Here is a 21,209-nt window from a genome sequence, read left to right as displayed (position 1 = left end):
TGCGTCCGAAACTCTCAGTAAAAGCATGGGCGGGTAGCTGTTACCATCAAGCCCGGACACGCACAACCTGTTGCATTAAAAACTCCGTAGAGGCTGTCATGTTGCGTGGCCACCAAAGCTCCAAACCCGTCGTGCTCGAACGATAGGTACAAGACAACCGAACTGGAAGGAAAAATTGGAACCTCAAGTCGTGGATGACTGATTTTCTCCGTCCATCTGTATGGGCCACGAAGCACTGCCTTCTGCAAAACACATACACCATTGACTTTAGGTCTCTCCAGTATGAAGAAAAACTCTCTCCGCTGTTTGGAACGTCCTTTGGGGTATTCTTTTTACTCGGTATACCGTTGAAGCAGTAGAAACGTGCGGGGCCAAAAAATAAATAAGTGCAACGATCATAACTTAAAGTGAGTAATAAGTTGAGATTCTAAGACCCATTAACTGACATTTGAAGTCGACAACGAGAACGATGTGTGCAAATGTAAAGATCACACAACTGTCCTCAAATCGTAGGAAGCTTGGAAACGAATTAACAATGACATGTAGAGTAGGAGTGTAGGACCCTCCATGGGTCATGGCCACCTATCTGCACACGTCGCCCTCCACAAAATCTTATCCCCTGCTCCTTCTGGTGCGCGACTTGATTATTCGGCGTTGCAAGCCACGAGGGGCAAACAAATACTGTACTGTACTGTATAGAGTACTCCCCGTCACCGTCAGTGGGCCAACAAGCCACGACTCCACGAGGCCATCAGGCTTAAATTACTGTCCCCGCGCTCCTCGCAAGCGTCACGACACACGCAGCTCCGCTCCGCTCCGTTCCGCCCGGCAAAGCTCCCTCCCATGGCCGTCGTGGCCGTCTCCACCGCCGCCGCGGACCCGTCCTTACGGGAGGTGCCCGAAGACGTGGTGGACGAGATCCTGCTCCGCCTCCCTTGCCCGTCCTCGCTCGCGCGCGCCGCCGCGGCCAGCGCCTCCTTCCGCGCCCTCGTTTCCTCCCCGCGCTTCCTCCGCCGCCACCGCGCGCTCCACCCGGACGCCGCCTCGGGCCCCTTCCTCGGGGTCTTCTGCTCCGTCTCCGCTTCCACCCTTCCCGGAGGCGCCTTCCACCCCGCCGAATCGCCCCACCCTGCCGCGGCCGCCGCCCGCGCCGTCGCTGCCGCCGCCGACTTCTCCTTCTCCTTCCTCCCAGACGCCCCCGACGGGTGGATCGTCCGGGACTACCGCGACGGGCGCTTCCTCCTCGACCGCCCCTCGGAAAGCACTAGCAGCAAGGTCTTCACGGATCTCGCCGTCTGCGACCCCGTGTCCCGCCGCTACGTCCTGCTCCCGCCCATCCCGGAAGAGCTTGCAACCACCGTCGACAACCCTCTCGGCGTCCTCGGCGGCCAACGCCGCTGCGAGCCCTTCCTCGCGCCCGATTCCTCTTCCTCCTCCTCCGAGGAGCCGGAGCCCTCCTTCGTGGTGATATGGACGGGGCGGTGCCCGAGGAAAGTGGTGGCGTTCGCGTTCTCGTCACGCGACGGGGAGTGGCGCGTGGTGCCTTCGCCGGAGTGCTTCGTGTGGAGGAGCCGGCGGTCGCCGTTCGCGTGCCCCGTGCACGCCGTCTGGAACCGGCGCCACTACGCGCACGGCCGCTTCTACTGGGTGGACTGCCTCGCCAACCGCTGGCTCGTGCTGGACACGACCACCATGGAGCTCCAGGTCGAGGAGGTCCCTTCCCCGGCCAGGTACTGGGAGGAGAACGTCGCCGTGGTGGAAGGCGCCGAGGGGGCCGTCGGCGTCTTCGCGCACGACTTCTACCATGCCGACGGCAAGGCCAGCCTCAACTACTACACGATCCTGCGTGACGACGCTGACGGTGGAAGCGGTGCGGCATCGTGGCGGCTGGACAAGACGATCCCGCTGCCGTGGCCGAGCACCCATGGCCGGCCATATTGCATCCGCAATGCTGGCAACGGGTGCTTGATCATCGAGGTCACCCAGGACTCACCGCGGCCCTTCTTCTCCGGCCAATGTAGCCGGGACGTCGAGCTGTTTAAGATCGACGTCGAGCGTTTCCGGCTGGAGAGGGTCTGCAAGGCACGGTGCGCCGGCGGTGCCGGTGACGGCTACTGGCCGTACTTCGGCTTCCCGCCATTGCTGGCCTTGCCAACTGTTTGAGTTTCATCACCAAGTAGCTCAGCAAATCTATTCAAAATGTTTACCTGTTTATCTGGAACATAAGTCCTTTAAGCCTGCTGAAAGTAGTATCGTGCTGTGGTGTGGCGTGTACATGTAACTGGAAGCAACAGTTTGTATTGCTCATCGAATCACAACATTCAGAAATGCAATGCAGGATTGGGATACAGTTCAGTACAACAAATCATAACAGGTGCACAGTACAGCAGGTTCAGAGTTTTCGCATTTCAACACATAAACCCCACACAACAAGGGAGCTAAAAGAATAAGAAATAACAGTCACTTGCTTATTTTCTTATGTTCTACCCTGTCCCAGATCCAACCCCATGGTCTCTTTCTTCTTCATTTCTGCCATAACATTACATACAAACAAACACCAGCAACTTTTGTTGGATTGGTACAATACAGAGAGGACTGTATCCCAATCCTCCCAGAGTGAACTCTGTATACACCATGGTACAATACAGAGAGAACTATTCATGGATGATGTGGGACTTCTCAGGCAACCCGCGTCATCCTCCACTCCATGTTCACCTTTCTCTTCGCCTGCTTGAAAGATTGAAACACTTTTGGTAAGGACCATCCAGTGAGGGCAGATGAATTTCCAGGGCCTACTGAGGATGAGCCAGCACCATGGTGAGAACTCTGCGCTGATGTTGTGGAGTTCACTAAGCCAGTGACAGAAGGTACAAGAAAGCTCTCCACAAAAACCCCAGACGATATGATAGACTCACCAAAAGGCATGGAGACATAGTAATCACTCCCATCCTGAAGATCAAAGTAGCTGAATCTTATTTGATCACTATAGAAGAGCTTTTTCTTGTGCAAGAAAAGTGGCCTCATGCCTGCAGGTATTGGAAAATAGATGGTGTGCATGTGCATCCAGACTTGGCAGGTCGAGTTTGCCACCCAAATCTCCGAGACTGTAGATGCTGAGCCCTTACCGGCATTGGACCATAAATGGAGCTTTCCCTCGCCCTCAAATAGTTCCAAATCACGGTCCTTTACAGCATCTGGAACAGAAGTTTCTGAGAACTTCTCATCTGTCAGGTTCAACAACAAGATCTTCCGAGTAAAATGGGAGGATGCCTCATCAAGAAGTAGCCAATGCATGACATCATTAACAATGACGGCCTTTGTTGACTTCAGGAGGTCTGCAGATTCACGTACCGCCCTCCATGACAGCGTGCCAACAGTGCATACCTCAAATGTCAAGGACCGCACCCGGTGGCAGACACCAACCACCTTGTACTGTTTTGTCGACTGCACAAATCCAAGAAAATATTCTGAAAAAAGGCTCTGCGACTGGATTTCTGAAACTGGCAGTTCCAGATGCTTCCTTGTTGTTGGATTGAAGACCTCAGGAGCACCTTTTAGATCATAGGAGCACACCAAGCCGTTGCAGGGGCCTGACATCTGAAACCTACACGAGAACACGAGATCCATGCTTTTGAAGTTCATCGTGGTGGGATCAAACGTGTACATGTGGACAAGACCGCCATCAACAGAGGTAAAGCAAGCAATGGACTTGTGGAAGCGCAGAGCATTGCTGAGGTGACGGTCGATGAAACCAGGTTCTTCAATGCAGTCTCGCCAGAACCTGCACACTCTGCGACGCTTGAGAACAAGCCTACCAGGTAGGGAAGCAAGAATAAGGTGCTGGATATCCTGAGGAAGAGCGAAATCCTGTGGATGGGCCTGTCCTGCTTCATTTTTCTCATCAAGAAGCTTGTCATTGTTGTCTTCCATGGCTCGATTGCAAATTAAAGCTGTGAACAGTACAAAGGCTCAGTCAGCACGCGTTATAGACATCAAAAAGGAAAAGTGGTTGAATTTGAATTATACTGGAGCAAGAAGTATGATATCACAAAACATTTGTCCACTTGACAATGGCAACTGAGGTGAAAATAAATGTGTCAGTGCTGCTATGTGTAGTCAGAGTCACTCCCAGAAAGGACTAGATACATGCTTCCGATGCCAGGAGTGTGGCATGCGTAGTTTCTTGGTTTGAGATGACCAAGCTTGGAGATTCCAGTTATCTAACGTGATAACTGACATGCACGTTAAAAAAGCCAGAATATGTACATTCTAGTTCTTAACCAAACAAATTGAGCTGCATAGGATTTCTGAAACAAATAGGAAATAGGACATGAACTAAATCATTCCAGTCATCTACTAAAAGACACTTTGTACTAAATGTTAGACTCTGTACTTGACGAGAAGATTCATACAGGGAAACATGATAAGCTTATAGTGATGGTCATACATGAAGTGTAGTATCAAAATCAGTTCACCTTATGGAAAGTGGAAGCAATAAAAGGTGGGCAACTACGAAGAGCTAATGACTTGTATAGATCTCTATGGAAACGGTGACACAAAATGGCAAGCAGTTGTTAAATGTAACATTGAGATTCAAGATTTCTATTGATTATGTCATGTGGTTGACATTTCAAGAATTAAAGGCCATAATGAATCTCTGAATCAGAGAAAATCCATGAATATTAAGATGTTGTCTTCCTCACATAAGGATGTCATACAGAACAAAAACATGAAGTTGTACAAATGGAAGAACCCCGTGATAAAAAAGGGGCTCAGTTGCAGCTCATGTGCCAATTGTCATATTAGCAATGTATGCTATCACCCGAATGTAAAGTGTTTGCCACATTGGTCTAGCTATCTAAAGCTGGTAATTACCCATTTACCAAATGTTCCACGTTAACTAAGGCAGTCATGAGGAGGTATATAACTTTCTCAAATACCTTGCAGCAGCAGAAACCATTTAAAGCAATTCTACCGAACAGAACGGCATAAGGTTTGATCCAAGATTACATGTTGTTATGTATGAAGCAGGAAAAAACCGGCAGGTTTAACTATCAAATGATTGGCATGCGTGCTTCTTTGGCAACAACAGAGGCAAACAAAAGAAAATAGAAATGCATTTCCATCTACTTAATCTTGATGGCTCTGCTGTGACTGTGAACTAATCCTCACAACGTTATACTACTACATCACAGGGCACTCACATTGTTCTGGTAAACTTTGTGTCCAGCTATTGTGTTCTGAGTGTTCTGCAAACAACCAGCGAAGTCACGGGCGGAGGACCCGGTAGGGCAAGGTAGGGCGGTCCTTGATTTTTGCCTCAGTTACGAATTGGGGGTGATTAAGGAGATGAAACGGGGGGCTAAAGGGCGGAATTCATTCGTGAGGTGATGGGAGGAGAAACGGCCGGGAACGAGAGAATCCGAGAGATCAACCTGGTGGCGGGCGCTTGCGCGAGGAGGAAGACGAGCGACGGAGCGGGGGCGCTGGGGCGCTCGGCAGTGGGATGGGGAGGGAGGGTGGCGGCGCTAGCTCGAGGAGGGAGACGAGCTACGGGGCTGGGGCGCTCGGCATCGGGACGGGGAGGGAGGGGTGGCGGCGCTCGCTAGAGGAGGAAGACGAGCGACGGGGTTGCGGCGCGCGGCAGCGAGATGGGCCAGGGCCGAGGGAGGGGAGGTTGCCGAGGAAAAAAAAAAGGTCTTATGGTCATACGTGATATAGTAGAGCGCTTCTACAGTTTGCATTTAAGCCAGATGTAACTCTTTATTTTCCTGCAAACTATAATAGCGCTATAGTTGATAAGGTTATTTTACTGCAAACTATAATAGCGCTATAGTTGATAAGGTCGGTTATGATTGACTATTTTATATACACATACTCACAACACATTTAATTTCTTCGAATTTAACTTCGACATTTTTTTAATCGCGTCTCACACAAGCGCCAATTTGATCAGAAACTGTATGTTGAGAAAAGTCTGTTTATTATGCCAAATATTTACGGTGTGTTTATATTTCAGACGTAAGTGTTTTAAACAAAAAGTTTAATTCTGAGTTGATAGTATAAAAGCCGTTGGATCATTATCTGGACGTCATCCCTACTCTTCTCTCTCCAAAGTTCGCTTTGTATCTTAAAACACGATCTTGATCTAACGGCTGAAAAATCTACTTATCCCTAAATAAAAATCAGGCGACTTAGATCTAGCAAACCCGAATATCGATTTGATCTTTTAAGTAAATAACCATGACGATATTTCTAGAAGCAAAAATATAACTATATATTTACTCTTCTAGAGTCCTGACTTCATAATCTACCTTTATGTGTTTTATTCTTGTGTGGAACATTCAATTCTTTAAAAGGTACGTGTCACCAAGATTATTACACAGTTTATCTTGTATGTGATGTGACATTATACTTGCATGAGACGTAGACAGTACAAGAAAACACATTTCAAATATCAAGTGGATCCCAAAAAACAAAACAAATCTATGTATTGAAATATTAAATGTTTAAAAAACAACGTTATAAGAATTATTAAAAAAATACAAAACTAACACATTAAAATGCATTTTTGAATGACATAATATTGAATATTATATGTCTGTTGTACAAATTCGCTCTACCTCAAAATATTTTAGTCATTCGCCTATGAGCGAACTAAGTGTTCAGTTCTGGCTACAAGATGACTACGCCTACGAGTTAAGCACAATTTCTCCAAAAACAGCTCACGATGGCTCGGACAAGGCCGATACGGAGCTCTGCGAAAGAACCCAATCCCATGGGTGGATTACACCAAGAACAGCAGCAAAACGAAAAATCCGCAATAGATCCAGTAACATGCGGGTGCAAAAATTGTAAAGAGTCACGATCTATGGAGATTTCGATCGAAGTGAGGCAGGGGCGGGGCTTAAACGAGATCTTTAGACCGAACGGGTCTCTATTGGGGCTAATTGGGAGGGGGGGGAGCGCTACAAGCATGAGAAATGGAGATCCTCGGAAGGACACGATGCAGAGCCAGCCGCCGGAACACGGCTGCTGCGGAGGGGGTGGGGGTGGGGATGGGGTTTGTGATCGGGGATTTGCTCGGTGGTTGGTTGGAAATTGGAATGGATGCCTAGATGCGCATAAGTAGAACGGGTGCAATCTTGCTATATCTGGCAATGTAGAAACCCTAATTTAGAGGGGAATTGGTATGAAGTTCCGCGCGCAGCGCTGTTCAGGATTAGTGGCTACATCGCATAACTTTTGAGGCAAATTCTGAACAGCTAGTGGGCAAAAATGAGAAAATAGGATAACAGAGGGAACCGCTAATCAGCGGACGGCCGCCAAAATCAAAAGCAATGGACGACAGCTAAAATGCCAAGAACAAAAGCAGCGGACGAATTCTGACAGCCACAAATGGGTTATCGGAATGATTTTTTTGTTTTTATTTTAATATCTGAACTTCTAGTTTTAAGTTTTCAATTTGTTGCTTTTTAATTTGCATAAATAAAGATAAAAAATAAAAACTAACCGGTTCCACCTCGAACTCCGGCCTCCCGACGCCGAGCTCCGGCGGTCTCCCGATGACGAGCGGCTTCCTTGGTACGACGATGGGCGGCAGCAACCTCTGGCCGGCCAAGATGAGCCGCGGCGGCGCAACGTGCGGATCTGCCCGATCCGTCCATAATTGACTTGAGGGAGTGCGGATCTAGCCTTCCTCGGCACGGATCCGGTCGGGCCTTGTGCGGGGAAAGACGACAGCGGCGGCCTTCCGCAGATCTCGAGATGCAAGAGTGGTCACGTCGGCGCGCGCGTGGGGAGGGAAGAGAGAGTGCGACGCGTGGGGAGGACGATGGAGGCGGCGAGGGCACGCGAGAGAGAAGGGCAGCGTCGCGAAGGTTGAGGTTGAGGTGGGGCACGGTCGGGGAAGGAGAGGAGGAGGTGGGGAGGCCGGGGCGTGTGGGGAGAAGACGATCAGGAAAAGAGGGGATACTAAAATGGAAGAGGTGGGCCCCGTCCCAATTATTGTTGTCCTAAGGTGAGTATCAAATTCGTCTGCCTTGGGCGGAGCTTCAGGGAGAAGGTTTTCCGAAGAGGAGACGGCATATTACTTTTCACATTCTCTATGGAAATAATATAGGGTCCAATAGTATAATCATGTTGTGAATTTTAATTTCAGGGGTTTAATTACTTTGTCTCTAGGTGAGGCTAATTCATACTCTATCAGTCCCATATTAAGTGTCTCATATTTGTCCAAATATGGATGTATCTATGTCTAGAAAGCGTCTACATACATGTAATATTTCGACACTTAATATGGGACGGAGGGAGTAGTTAAGTAGTCCAAACTAAACTCGCTCCGCAACTGCATCCTCACTTCTCATATGACCACCCTCCATAAATGCACACCCTATCCCCCTCCGTAAATGCATGCCAACCGTTGACTGCACAATAGTTGGCAAGTTTTTTTAGCGACAAAGCTTGCCAAAAGAGGGTACCTTAAGAAAGAGGCTTGTGCACAGAAGTTTCATCGTTCGTTCCTTTCATTGTCTAACCGTATGGATATGGCCTACCCTAACATCCACACCCCTACGTCGAGCATGTTCGCTCCGAGCTCCTTTTTCTTTTTCCTTAACAAGGAGCCATGTGTCGAAAGATAGGATATAATAGCACTTTGATGTCAAGTATAATCTTGGATGTCGCCTCATGTTCCGTTGGATATCTCAATGTGGGTTGGAAGGATCGTGTCAAATAGAGGTGTGATATCGCCGCATCGAATTTAGGATTTTTCACCTATATTTATTATCAATTGCAAAATCTTGGTGAAGTTCTATTATATATTTTAATTTAACATTATGATGATGTTGAGAATCGCTACCGATGAACATATGACCCCAAGGTCTTAACTCCCACCATAAAGCATAAAAGCGTTGTTTAACTTTTGTTTGCACTACTTTTTTTCTGCTATACCAAAAAAGAAAATTCATTCTCTAGCATATTTAATCTATCAGTAGGGCACATTGGTGCACCTACAATATTGACAACCTTGTTAGGTGTGTTATGGTTACAAGAGACTTCTTGTATTTTGGTTGTAAGTTTGCTTCTGGGAGAATAGTTCTATCATATGTCTCCCATGCATTCATAAAACTAAGGTCATCCACTCAAGGAAAAATGATGTTTCACATCCCTTGGTGATTGGAGGCCCAACGAGTGTCTACTTCTACGGTGTCTGCAAAAAAACGATATCAAATTTCATGGAATCACATTATAACTAATCTCAATTTCCTCAATTCATCTCTAAAAGTCAAATTTTCTCTGAAATTCTCTCTCACTCTACAAATTCATGTGGTGGACAAACATGATTTTTGAACCAGAAATGCAAATTCAACCAAACGAGCTGTTAGTTGAACCAAATGGAATTCCCCAAACTTTTTTTAGATTACCTACACGCCAATAGAGCCGAACAATTTTGTTGGAAGTAGGATTCGAACCCTTCGAAAGGGTGCAAAATTTTTAAAAGCACAGTTTGTGTGTACCACCTAAAAAACATTGGTTACGTTAAGAGTGGGATTTGAGCCAAGGTAGTACTGATACAAATTTAAATGGTACAAATAAACAGAAATACGATGGTTGAGCCATGGTTGTAGTAATTTTTTTTAGAAAAATACTACAGATGCAAAAATATAAACAATGTTGACAGTGGGAGCCAAGGTAGTACTGATACAAATTTAAATGGTACAAATAAACAGAAATACGATGGTTGAGCCATGGTTGTAGTAATTTTTTTTAGAAAAATACTACAGATGCAAAAATATAAACAATGTTGACAGTGGGATTTGAACCCACGCCCTTTCGGACCAGAACCTTAATCTGGCGCCTTAGACCAACTCGGCCATATCAACATTGTTACTAACCTTGCTACAGCACGTTTATTAATTTAATGTAGACCTGTTGTTTTGGTTTTATCCACTTTTGGATAAGCCCTCCCCGTCGCCCACTGCCATTGCCTGATACATTCTTTCAGGCAAGAACCATGGAGTTGGGATCCCACACAGGATTCACCAGTCCATTCCCATGCGCCTCCTTGTCTCCCAGGTAACATACGACACCACAAGTCTTATGGCCCGATCTCTCGAACAAAGATCTGGTCCTTTCTTTCATGGAATTTCATCTCAAACTGTGGTTTGTTCTTGGATCCAATCAGATGCCCGTACCCACCGGAATCGAAGGCGTTCCGACCGGCGAGCCGCGGATTCAGAGCAGTGTGTGGGGTTTCCAGGAGGAGAGCAGTTTCAGAGATGGCATTTCTGGGCGCCGCGGCCTCTTGCGTGAATCTCCTCGCCATGCCCATCCCAGCGCAAGCAGCAATGCAGGAGCCTGATGTTATTAGGTATTGCATCAGACAGAAAAGTGTGCAGTCTAAATTTGGCTCGTACACTATACCGAGAAGTATGTAAAAAAAGAGTATTCAGATTGTTTTGTCGGACAAAAACAAACATCAGATTGGTTAGGTAGAAAAGGTATCCCGATGGAATGCTATGCACTAATCTAAGGCCCTGCAGCCCTGCTTAGAACGCTGTTATTTTTATCAATTTTTTGTGAGAATTGTATACATTCCGGTGACATTCTTAAGTTCCGGGCCCTTAAGTTTTGTATTGTGCAATGGTCGTTAATGGAATCCAATCTGTTGATTTCTGTTTGAAGTGTTCAGGTACAGAAAGCTGGACAGTGGAGTAAAGCTTGAAGGTACATGCAGCAAGTAACCAGTGAGATGTTTTTGTTTTTTATTTTGTGCTGAGATTGAACTATCAGCTTATACATTGAAGGACCATCTTTTTTTATCTGAAGATGTCGTCGAGGGCGAGGGGCCGGAAGCTCGGGAAGGTGATCTAGTGCAGTTCAATTACGTCTGTCGCCGTGCAAACGGTTATTTTGTGCATAGGTGAAGAGAACGTTGCTATTGCCCATTCTGAAATCTTGAACTTGTTTATATACTAAGAAACCGTAAAAATATGTGGCTTCTTAAATAGAAATCACTCAATGGCCCTTCTTTGATCTCATCATTTTGTCCTGGCTATCTTCTCTTGATGAAGCACGGTGGATCAGTTCAATGGCGAGAGTAAGCCTGTGACACTCCCACTCGACGGAGGAGAGGTTTCAATATTTCTTCAGATTTCTCCTAGCAATTGAGCTTCCTTGAGATGATTTGGGAGTAAACTCCTGGCAATTACTCATCTTCATGAATTGTCCTGAAAGCTAGTAAATCTTTCATCACAGATGATTCGAGGCCTCAAAGATGTCATAATCGGCATGAAGGCTGGAGGTATTGTCGCGAGTGCCTATTCTGCCGAATGTTTTCAGGCATTTTGTTTCTGAAAATGCTCTGGTTTCAGCCACATGCAAAATTTCATTTGTCCATGGCTTTGCTTTGCAGGCAAGAGGAGGGCTTTGATACCTCCTGAGGTTGGCTATGTAGATGAGAGCTTGCAGCCCGTACCAGAGGAGGTACAGCTTTTAATTTTCATGTTCCTTTCCTCATCTATACTCCAAAAGAAACGGATTCACCCTTCTCTTTCTGTTATCACTGACAACCTGTGATGATGTGATCGTTCTTGTGCTTTCTTTGGTTGTGATGTGAGGTTGTGATCGCAGTTTGGACCACGCCGGAGCCTGCTGTCGCACGCCAAGGAACCGCTGGTGTTTGAGGTTCAGCTCCTCAAGGTCCTGTGATAATCATCTCATCAACAGAGGTCAATGCAGATAGAAGCTCTTCTATATCCGAAGAGAACCGCACAGTTTTTCCTTTTTACCCTGAAGTACTCCTTCGTTCTAATTTCTTCCTGAACATTTCTTTTTTTGTTTGATGACAACGCATTCAGCAAGTTGAATGAAAGGAAGAGACGAGGGGTTGCATTATGATTTTTCATCAGAAAAGCATTGGCAATTACTGCTCGTTGAAAAGTTTTACTGATTGCTCTCTGTGTCGATCGTGCAATGGGCTGTGTAGTACAGGCTGTAGGAAGGGAAGACCGACAGGTCGCCATCGTCGGTAGGAGGCAGAGGAGAAGAACTCAAAGAGGCATCCTGGAGACCGACGAGCCCTCTCAATGGCGAGCCGGATACGCTGACGCCTTGCACGGTAACATGCGGCGGGAGGAGGTTGCCGGCCGCCGCGGCGATATACCCGCCATTGTCAAGGCACGGCAGGTCAGCTATGCTGCTCAGGAGGCGACGCCAGACCCGCGGGTCCGGCCGGGTCCTGAGAATCGCGCCGACGATCTTCCCGCCGAAGAAGGAGCCGCGTAGCCGCAGCCTCTTGGCGATGGCCTGCCCGGCCGCCGCCATCTGCGGGTCCACGTCAACGTCGCCGGCGTCGAACGCGTGCGCCTTGAAGAAGAACCAGTATTCCTCCAGCGGCAGGGGGCGGAGGATGATCTGCTGCTCAGCCGTGCCGAGGCTGGACACGTGTCAAGCTTCGCTGCTCGAGACGATGACCTCGCTCCCTTGCCTGCCGCCACGACGCAGGGCCGGCAGGATCGCGTCGAGCACGGGCCTCCTGCGCGCGTCCACGTTGTCGAACACGGCCAGGAACCTCTCGCCCCGCAGCTTGTGCTCCAGAAGCTGAAGCCTCAGCTGCTGCTCGTCGGAGACGTTGTTGATGGCGTTTGGATTCGGCGTGCCGGAGGCGGCGAAGAGAGAGCGTAGGAAGAGCGCCGTCTCGCCGGGCGCCGCCATGAGGCTCATGCAGTGGAAGTCGAGCACCATGATGAGCGAGAAGCGCGCGAGCACCGCGGGCTCCTTGCACACGTTCTGCACCAGCGTCGTCTTCCCGAGGCCGGCGCGGCCAACTACTGTAAGGACTCCGAGGTTTGGCGAGCACCGGTCGCCGTCTTCGTCATTGTGCAGCAAGAACTCGAGGACGCGGCGCCTCTCGGCGTGTCGGCCGAACATGTGGCTGTCGGCGTAGATGCCCGTGGCCAGCAGCGGCCGGTGCAGCGCCGGAGGGCAGCACTGCAGCAGCATGACGAACTCCATGATGTCGCCTGCGAAGCCTTCCAGGTCGGCAAGGACGGCGTCGAGCTCGTGGCCGGCGCCTGACAGCAGCCTCCCAGCCGCCATGCGCAGACGCTTCGCGGCGTTGAACGAGCTGGGCAGGGAGAAGGACCGCGACATCACCTGTTTGGCAGCGTCGTCAGCATGGCCGCTGCTACCGCCGTCTTCATCGTCGCCCCGGGACGCCGCGTCGAGGAGGTGGCGGCCCCGGTGCGCGGCGTCGGCAAGGTCCGCGAGCCAGGCGAGCAGCGCGCGGCTGGTGATCCGCCTCGCCCCGGCCGCGTCCACGGCGCTCTCGACGCGGACGAGCAGGCGCCGTAGCCTGCGCAGCTTGGCCCCCGCTGCTGGTCCTGGCCGAGCTGCCCGGCGAGAAGCGACATCGCGCGGCCGACCATGTCCCCCACGACGCCGGAGACGATGGCCTCGCTGGCCATGGTTGCTATGTTACGCACGGTTATTACTTGCACTCGTTGCTGCTGCTGCGGAGGTCCAATTGGACCGTAGTTGCAAGGGAGACTTGGGGAGCCTTGGATGGAATCAATTCAACGTGATATGACTTGCCACTCAAGATGATAGCCGCCGGCGCCGAGGGAGAGCTAGTCACGTTTTTAGACTGATCATCAGACAGACAGAAAAAGAAAACCTGGATGGTAAATGGTTACGGTTTGTCAACAGTGAAAAGGTTTTACTAGCAACAAATGGACGTCACTGGCGTGCGATTTTCTTTGTAAGATAAGGTTCCTAAGTTCTTTTTCTTTCTTTTTGAGCTCTTTTGCGGTACCCCGGATTTAATATGGGCCGTCCATTTGTCCCGATCCAGCGGTTAGTATTATTTGACACTCCATCCTTAATTCCACGGAGTACCAAGTCGAAAACCACCGGAGTACCACGAGTTTAGGGTAAAATCGTAATTGTGTAAGGGTATTTTGGTCTTTCTCATGCTCAACTGGATAAAAAAAAGAAAAAGGCTTCATGTGGCGTGGAGCGGACGAGATCGTCGTGCCGTTGCAGCGGACGAAGGCGCCGCTCGGTCGGCTGAACGGACGAGGCCGTTGTGCCAGCGGGAGCGGACGACGCTGCCGCTCGAAGGGCCGTTGCGTCTGTGGGACGAACAAGGCCGGCGTGCTGCAATTGGGTGGACGACGGTGCCGCTCGAAGCCCCGCTGCGCCGGAGGGGACGACGCCGTTGAGACGGCGGGAAGGACAAGGCCGCCGCGTTGCGATTGGGCGGCCGTGCCGCTCGATTAGGCTGTTGTGTTGTATTAGGGGGGGTGAGCGGACGAACGCCGAGCCAACACCGGCAGTGGCGCCTTCCAGTGCGCGGAGAAGAGGCGACTGAAAGGGCATTTCGATCCCTAATGAGTTTTGGTGTTAATGACAACATAACTTGTGGACTAATCGTGCGCCAAGTGTTTTCAGGTTTGATAACTAGTGCTGTGACACGATTCATCGCCCTCAAAAAGGAAAGAAGCGTATAAGGATTTACGCCCTTTTATTTTATTGAGTCGTAGGAAAATCCGTACTATAAAGAGGGAGTCCATTTGGGAAAGCTTTGGGTGAATCAATTTCACGTACACAAATCTATTATATTGCACCCACATAAAGCTTAAACCCAGTTTGAGTTGAGAGTTGTCGTTATCCTACTTTGGCTATCAGACTTTTCCAGTGATAGCCGGTACTACCGCCTAATTAGCCGGAGGTTCCGGTGGGCGGAAGTTCCACACTAGAACTTCCGGTCCACCTTGGTGCCGGTCTGGTACTGAAACGCTACGGGAATCCTACTGCGTAAAGCGATAGGAGGCTGGTTGCAGGGCGGAAGTTCTACCCCCTAGAACTTCCGGTCCACTACCGGCCTGGTACCGGGGTTACTGAAATGTGTCCTAACGGCTGGATTTCGATGGGGTATAATAGGGGCTTCGTCCCCAACGGGTTTCTTGCCCGAGCACACCCAGTTCATCCCCATTCTCTCACTCAAGAACACCAAGAGCTTCAAATCTCGAGATCTCTCTCCCTAGTGCATCCCCCAAGCCAATACTTTGAGGAAGGGTTGAGAAGAGCTCGATTTAGGGTTTCACCAAATCAAAAGTTGATTCCCCTCGTTTTTCTTGGTGGATTTTGTTACTCTTGGGATTTTGGGATCCCTAGCCAGAAGGTGTCTCTTCAAGCACTCCAATCTTGTGAGGAGGTGTTTGAGGATTTGGGAAGGAGTCTCCAATTTAGTTGTGAATTCGTGCCCTTCTCCTTGTTTGTAAAGGTTCGGCGTTCACTTTCAAGGAAGCCATTAGTGAAACTCACCTCGCCTTTGTGGTGTTGTGAGAGCTCATACCACCTTTGTGGTGTGGTGAGTTGGAGAATAGAATGAGCCTTCGTGGCGTCTCTTCCTTTGTGATAGAGCACTCCTCCAAACGGAGACGTACACCGATCCTAATAGGTGGAACTCCGGTGAAATATTCGTCTTCCCGTGTGGTATCATACTTGCCCCCTTTACTTACTTGTTTTACTTCATTGTCTATACTTTGCTTTGGCTAGTGCTTTGGCTATTACACTTCATACCAGGGTTGCATTCCTTTTAGAGAATTTAGTGGACCATAGGATCAAATGTTTGTATCTTTCAAGAAAAGAAAAAGAAAAGTTAAAATTTGTTAGTCGCCTATTCACCCCGCCCCCCTCTAGTCGACCATACCGATCTTTCAGCGACCTAGTCGGTGGTCCGGCCGGCGAGCGGGCGGCAACGAGGTAAGAGCGTCGATCAATCAGTCGGGAGGCGGTGGTGAGAGGATTCGGCCGTGAGGCCGCTGTCCAGCACTTGGAGAAGAGAGGATTCGGCCGGCAATCCGATGACGAGTACACAACGACGATGAGGTCGATCGAATATCGGGCCGGGGAAGCACTGTTGCTCGATGGAGAGGGTTGGGGCTGCGCCATGGCTCGATTGGCGCTTTCCAGTGCTTTGGACGGCGAGCGGACAGTGAGAGTAGGCTGGGGTCGGCGGCGCAGCTGCTCAATGGAGATGAGGATATCCGAAGCCAGTTGAACGCACCTGACGTGATCAGGATGGCGTGAGAGAAAAATTACCAAATTACATTTGCAAAATGACTAAGTTACCCTTTCTAACGAACGGTTAGATATACTTGGTACTCCATGTTTGTTTTTGAAGTACTGGGGTACTGTAAAAAAACTCTTCTTTTTCGAGGAATGATAAGGTTCTTAAGTTCAGTGTGTCCACAAAACAAGTGAGCTGGGAAATGGTGTTAATGAAATCCAATCCGAAATCCAATCGGTTGATTTCTGTTTGAAGTGTTCAGGTACAGAAAGCTGGACAGTGGAGTAAAGCTTGACCGTACATGCAACAAGTAGCCAGTGAGATGCTTTTGGTTTTTATTTTGTGCTGAGATTGAACTATCAGCTCATACATTGAAGGACTATGTTTTTTGATCCGAAGATGGCGTCGAGGCGAGGGCTCGGAAGCTCGGGAACAGGGGCGGAGCCACACCACTGATTTCCTGACATATCTCTTCAACATGATTTCTGGGCTGAGGAAGAGAAAGTCTCTTTAGAAGAAAATCTCTCCCTCACCCAACCAATCTCTGAAGATGAAATAAAACTTGTTGTTTTTAGCTCCTATGTTGAAGGGCCACCAGGTCCTGATGGTTTCCCATTCCTGTCTTACCAAAATTTTTGGAATACCATCAAGATGGACCTGATGGCAATGTTTGATAGTTTCTTTCACAATGATCTAGATCTTTAGATACTGAATTTCTCTATGATTACTTTAATACCTAAAGAAGCTGATGCTACCAGTATTAAGTGTTGTAGTAAAATAAAATCTTTATATGGGCCGGGTCATAAATTCTACGTGGCGACGGTCAAGTCAACATTTCGCAAGCACGAGTTAAAGATGTCTACATGGCGCGGTCAATTCTACGTGGCAAAGGAAAACTAGTCAACGAGTCAAACCTCTAATGCCATGGTCAAAGGGTCAAATGAGTTAGAGTGGGGGGCAAAAAAGGTGTGAGGAGGGGACCCTTAGTCCATGGTGGACCATGGACCAAGCCCCTCTTTTCCCCCATGGTGCACACAAAAGTTATGGACCAAAGGAGCTACTTTTACCACTTTGCCCTCATTTTTCTCTCTCCCTCAAGGGTAGCCATGGTCTCTTGTCATGGACCCCTAGGCTATAAATACCCCCCATGGGGGCATGTATCATTCACTCTCAACTTGAATAAACTCAAGGGGAGAGGGCTAGAGCCTCTCGCAAAGAGCTCTAGTTTCGAGATCCGAGAAGACGCGTTCGGCCCGGACTCGAGGGAGAAGGGGTTGGGTTAGAGTTCCGAGGGTATCCTAACCTCGATACTTGGAAAGACGCGTTCGGTCCAAGTACGAGGCGGCCCCGACGAACCTCTCGCCAAATGGTGTCTTGGGAAGATCCGCTCGGGCCAAGTCCTTGGCTAACAATCCCCTCTAAGCCTTTCCTAACATAGGATTAGGTCGCACCCGCAGGGTCGGCCGAACTTATTCAAAAAATATCGACGTGTCAACTTATCCAAGTGTACGGCGACATTCGCTATAAGGCCGGCGTACACGCCCTACCTTTATACCTGGACTTGTGCCATCGATCATTGGCATCCCTTACTGTAATTGTTGTTGAGAACAACAACATTAAGAAATACAGACCTATTGCTCTCACTAATTGCAGTTTCAAATCTTCACCAAATTCTGCACCAACAGGCTTAGCCCCTGTGCCAACAGAATTATTAGTCCTAACCAGACTGCCTTTCTAAAAGGTAGATATATTTTGGAAAGTGCAGTGGCAGCACATGAAATTATTCATGATGTTCATGCTAGCAGCTCTTCAGGCCTAGTTCTTAAACTAGATTATGAGAAAGCTTATGATAGAGTTGATATTGATTTCCTTAGATCTGTTCTTGCTCAGAAGGGCTTTTGCTCCAAGTGGTTGAAATGGATGGGTTGTATCCTCCTTAGAGGATCTTTTGGTATTAGACTGAATGATGGGGAGAGCCCTTTCTTTGAAACTATTAGAGGTTTAGACAAGGAGACCCCTTAACCCCCATCCTTTTTAACTTGGTAGCAGATGTTTTTACAAAAATTCTAGCCAAAGCTGCAGCTGCTGAACTTATTTCAGGACTGCTGCCAGCTGTTCAGCAAGGAGGAGTTGTCAGCCAGCAGTATGCAGATGATACACTCTAGTTTGTGGCAATAATATCCATCAGGCTAGAAATCTCAAATGGTTCATATCTCTGTTTGAACAGCTATCTGGAATGAGAATTAATTTTCACAAAAGTGATCTATATTGTATTAATATGTCTGAGGATGAGGTTAGACCTTTTGCACAAACTTTAGGGTGTAAGCTTGAACTTTGACCCATGAAATATCTTGGTGTACCTCTCCACTTTCTGCAAGTTGAAAAAGGAAGATCTGCAGCCTGTAGTGGATAAGATTATTAAGAGAGTTGCTGGTTGGAGAGGCATGCTCCTCTCTTATGGAGGCAGGCTGACTCTGATTAGATCCTGTTTGGCTAGCATCCCCAATTACTTCCTTTCTGTACTTAAATTCCCCAAATGGACCATTAAAAAGATTAACTCCCAGATGGCCCACTGCCTTTGGGATAATTATGAAGGACATGTTAAATACCACCTTGTAACAAACTGGGAATTAGTCTCTATGAAGCAAGAATTTGGAGGCTTGGGCATCCCGCCTCGGAGACCTTAATATCTTTCTCTTGGCCAACTGGATTAGGAGATATGACCTTGATTCCCGCAAACTTTGGAGGAAAATTATTGATTTCAACTATGATGTTGCCTCAGCCAATATTTTTGCTTGCTCTGAATCCATTGCTTCTCCTTTCTAGAAAGGAATTCTATGGGCATCTTAGGCAGCAAAGATGGGATATATGTGGTCTATTGGTGATGGTAAAAATATCAAGTTTTGGGAAGATCACTAGATTGGAGGCTCTAGCCTGGCTATTCAATGCTGGGAAATTTACTATATTTGTAATGAACATAATAAAACTGTAGCTGAAATTTGGGATGGTGTGGATATTAAACTCACCTTTAGGAGAGGCTTTACCCCACACCTCATGCAACTTTGGCAAGATTTGGTGGCAGCTGTTTCTGCCACTTCAATTACACCTGAACCTGATCAGTTAATTTGGAAGTTGGATAATAAAGGAGCTTATACTACCAAGTCACTTTATGCAGTGATTAACTTTAGGGGGATTACCCGGGTTGATATCCCTTTTGTTTGGGAGCTGCATGTTCCCCCCAGAATAAAAACCTTCCTGTGACTCATCCATCATAATAAGATTCTTACCGGAGACAACTTAAATAAAAGACAACATGTTAATGACCTGACTTGTCAATTCTGCAGTGAACCTGAGTCTGTGCAACACCTGTTTTTTGATTGCATGGTTCCCCAACTTATTTGGGAACAGATGCATAAGTTCTATGGAAAAACACTGGACACATCTTTGCAGTGCTTGACCTCACATTGGAAAGATAATAAGAAATTTGAAGTGATCAATATATCTAATGCTGCAATTCTCTGGTCTACTTGGAAACTTCGAAATGACTTGTTTTTTCGATATAAATCTTGGTCTTCTTTGCAGGTACTTTGGCGGATGGTCCTAAAACACCTTCGGTCATGGAAGGTGCTTTGCTCAAGCGCAAACCGACCTGCCCTGGAACATATTCTGCAACAGCTGGAAGGCAAATCTATGGAGATTCCAAGACTGCTTCCTGGCTAACTAAAAGGAGGGTGATCTCAATGCTGGCGATGAGCGCCTATTAAGGCATCCAGACGATGAAGCTGCAAGAGATTGCAGACTGAAGCAAGACAGACAACATCCTATTTGCTTATCGTGCTGTTGCAGTTTAACTCTCCCCTAGATATGATCCTGTAATAGGATAGTTACCTCTGAGACTTCGTGGCCTTTAGGCCTGCACTTTTTCACCCCTGCGCTTTCTGCTGAGGCAGATGAACAATTGTGTTTCGTTTATCATAATGATGAATGGAACAGGGGCTAAGCCCTTTTGATCTAAAAAAAAACTGCCAAACTGGCGCTACAGACCTAAACTGGGGCTACAGCCCTAGGTGTAGTCAGTTAATACAGGTACCCTTCACTAGTGATTTGGCAAAATAAATTTAACTAGCAAAGATTAGCTCCAGGTTTCCATACTTGAGCCTAGTTAGCCCTAAGCTTTGGCCAATCTTAGGTCCGCAACTGCTTGGGAAGGTGATCTAGTGCAGTTCAATTACGTCGGTCGCCATGCAAACGGTTGTTTTGTGCATTGGTGAAGAGAACGTTGCTATTGCCCATTCTGAAATCTTGAACATGTTGTAGTTCATACTTCATACACTAAGAGACCGCAAAAATATGTGGCTTCTTAAGTAGAAATATGTTTGCACTCAGTTGCCCTTCTTTGATCCCATCATTTTGGCATGTCTATCTTCTATTGATGAAGCACAGTGGATCAGTTCAATGGCGAGAGTAAGCCTGTGACAATCCCACAAGACGGAGAAGAGGTTTCAGCATTTCTTCAGATTTATCCTGGCAATTGAGCTTCCTTGAGATGATTCGGGAGTAACTCCTGGCTATTACTCATCTTCATGACTTGTCCTGAAAGGTATATTCGGCATGAAGGCCGGAGGTAATGTCGCGAGTGCCTATTCTGCCGAATGTGTTTTTGGAATTTGTTTCTGAAAGTGCTCTGGTTTTCGCCACATGCAAAATTTCGTTTCTCCATGGCTTTGCTTATTTTGCAGGCAACAGGTGGGCTCTGATACAGTGATACTTCCTGAGGTAGGCTACGTCGATGAGAGCTTGCAGCCCGTACCAGAGGAGGTACAGCTTTTATCAGGATCATTTCCTCATGTATACGCCGAAAGAGATGGACTTACCCTTCTCTTTCTGTCATCTCTGATAACCTGTGATCGTTCTTGTGCTTTATTTGGTTGTGATGTGAACTTGTGATGCAGTTCGGACTATGCTGGAGCCTGCTGTCGCACGCCAAGGAAGTAAGTAACCACTGGTGTTTGAGGTGCAGCTCATCAAGGTCCTGTGATAATCATCTCATCAACTGAGGTCAATGCAGATAGAAGCTCTTCTATATCCGAAGAGAACCATACAACTTTTTATAACCCTGAACTCTTTGTTC

General features: G+C 47.8%; 4 protein-coding genes and 1 non-coding gene across 7 annotated transcripts; 2 read left to right on the top strand and 3 right to left on the bottom strand.

The window, feature by feature from the left end:
• The first annotated feature begins 772 nt into the window (after positions 1-772).
• Positions 773-2,348, top strand: LOC100827484. The gene has a single exon (XM_003571031.4). The coding sequence runs from the start codon at positions 844-846 to the stop codon at positions 2,161-2,163; it is 1,320 nt and encodes a 439-aa protein (XP_003571079.1). The 5' UTR covers positions 773-843; the 3' UTR covers positions 2,164-2,348.
• Positions 2,341-5,566, bottom strand: LOC100841441 (putative F-box protein At2g02030). 2 transcript variants are annotated; one of them, XM_003571321.4, is made up of 2 exons: positions 5,205-5,566; positions 2,341-3,950 (listed from the first exon to the last, which is right to left on the bottom strand). In XM_003571321.4, exon 2 carries the CDS (start codon positions 3,928-3,930, stop codon positions 2,680-2,682), a length of 1,251 nt encoding a protein of 416 aa, XP_003571369.1. In that variant the 5' UTR covers positions 3,931-3,950; positions 5,205-5,566; the 3' UTR covers positions 2,341-2,679. The 2 variants fall into 2 exon arrangements, with proteins under 2 accessions (XP_003571369.1, XP_014757001.1); XM_014901515.2 differs by having other exon boundaries at positions 5,436-5,492.
• A 4,237-nt stretch (positions 5,567-9,803) lies between these two features.
• TRNAL-AAG lies at positions 9,804-9,884 on the bottom strand. The gene has a single exon. It is a non-coding gene; the product is annotated as a tRNA-Leu (tRNA).
• A 32-nt stretch (positions 9,885-9,916) lies between these two features.
• Positions 9,917-11,934, top strand: LOC100837183 (peptidyl-prolyl cis-trans isomerase FKBP16-1, chloroplastic). Of its 2 annotated transcripts, none has more exons than XM_003571312.4 (8): positions 9,917-10,077; positions 10,187-10,372; positions 10,694-10,728; positions 10,831-10,924; positions 11,076-11,136; positions 11,260-11,305; positions 11,417-11,487; positions 11,635-11,934. In XM_003571312.4, exons 1-8 carry the CDS (start codon positions 10,016-10,018, stop codon positions 11,710-11,712), a joined length of 633 nt encoding a protein of 210 aa, XP_003571360.1. In that variant the 5' UTR covers positions 9,917-10,015; the 3' UTR covers positions 11,713-11,934. The 2 variants fall into 2 exon arrangements, with proteins under 2 accessions (XP_003571360.1, XP_014757095.1); XM_014901609.2 differs by having other exon boundaries at positions 10,694-10,741; positions 10,831-10,866; positions 11,635-11,898.
• A 516-nt stretch (positions 11,935-12,450) lies between these two features.
• LOC104583967 lies at positions 12,451-13,469 on the bottom strand. Its single transcript, XM_010238016.1, has 2 exons — positions 13,414-13,469; positions 12,451-13,357 (listed from the first exon to the last, which is right to left on the bottom strand). Exons 1-2 carry the CDS (start codon positions 13,467-13,469, stop codon positions 12,451-12,453), a joined length of 963 nt encoding a protein of 320 aa, XP_010236318.1.
• Positions 13,470-21,209: the final 7,740 nt, after the last annotated feature.

Source organism: Brachypodium distachyon, chromosome 3 (genome assembly GCF_000005505.3).
Source record: "Brachypodium distachyon strain Bd21 chromosome 3, Brachypodium_distachyon_v3.0, whole genome shotgun sequence".
In the NCBI taxonomy this organism is placed as follows: domain Eukaryota; kingdom Viridiplantae; phylum Streptophyta; class Magnoliopsida; order Poales; family Poaceae; genus Brachypodium; species Brachypodium distachyon.
Note: the sequence above shows the minus strand (reverse complement) of the source record. Positions and strands in the feature narration are given on the sequence as shown.

Coding starts and splice junctions, on each gene's coding strand:
- LOC100827484 (XM_003571031.4), top strand. CDS start 844: ATGGCCGTCGTGGCCGTCTCCACCGCCGCCGCGGACCCGTCCTTACGG.
- LOC100837183 (XM_003571312.4), top strand. CDS start 10,016: ATGGAGTTGGGATCCCACACAGGATTCACCAGTCCATTCCCATGCGCC. Junction 10,729..10,830: donor CAGTGGAGTAAAGCTTGAAG/GTACATGCAGCA, acceptor TTTTATCTGAAG/ATGTCGTCGAGGGCGAGGGG. Junction 11,137..11,259: donor TCCCACTCGACGGAGGAGAG/GTTTCAATATTT, acceptor CTTTCATCACAG/ATGATTCGAGGCCTCAAAGA.
- LOC100841441 (XM_003571321.4), bottom strand. CDS start 3,930: ATGGAAGACAACAATGACAAGCTTCTTGATGAGAAAAATGAAGCAGGA.
- LOC104583967 (XM_010238016.1), bottom strand. CDS start 13,469: ATGGCCAGCGAGGCCATCGTCTCCGGCGTCGTGGGGGACATGGTCGGC. Junction 13,358..13,413: donor GACATGGTCGGCCGCGCGAT/GTCGCTTCTCGC, acceptor CAAGCTGCGCAG/GCTACGGCGCCTGCTCGTCC.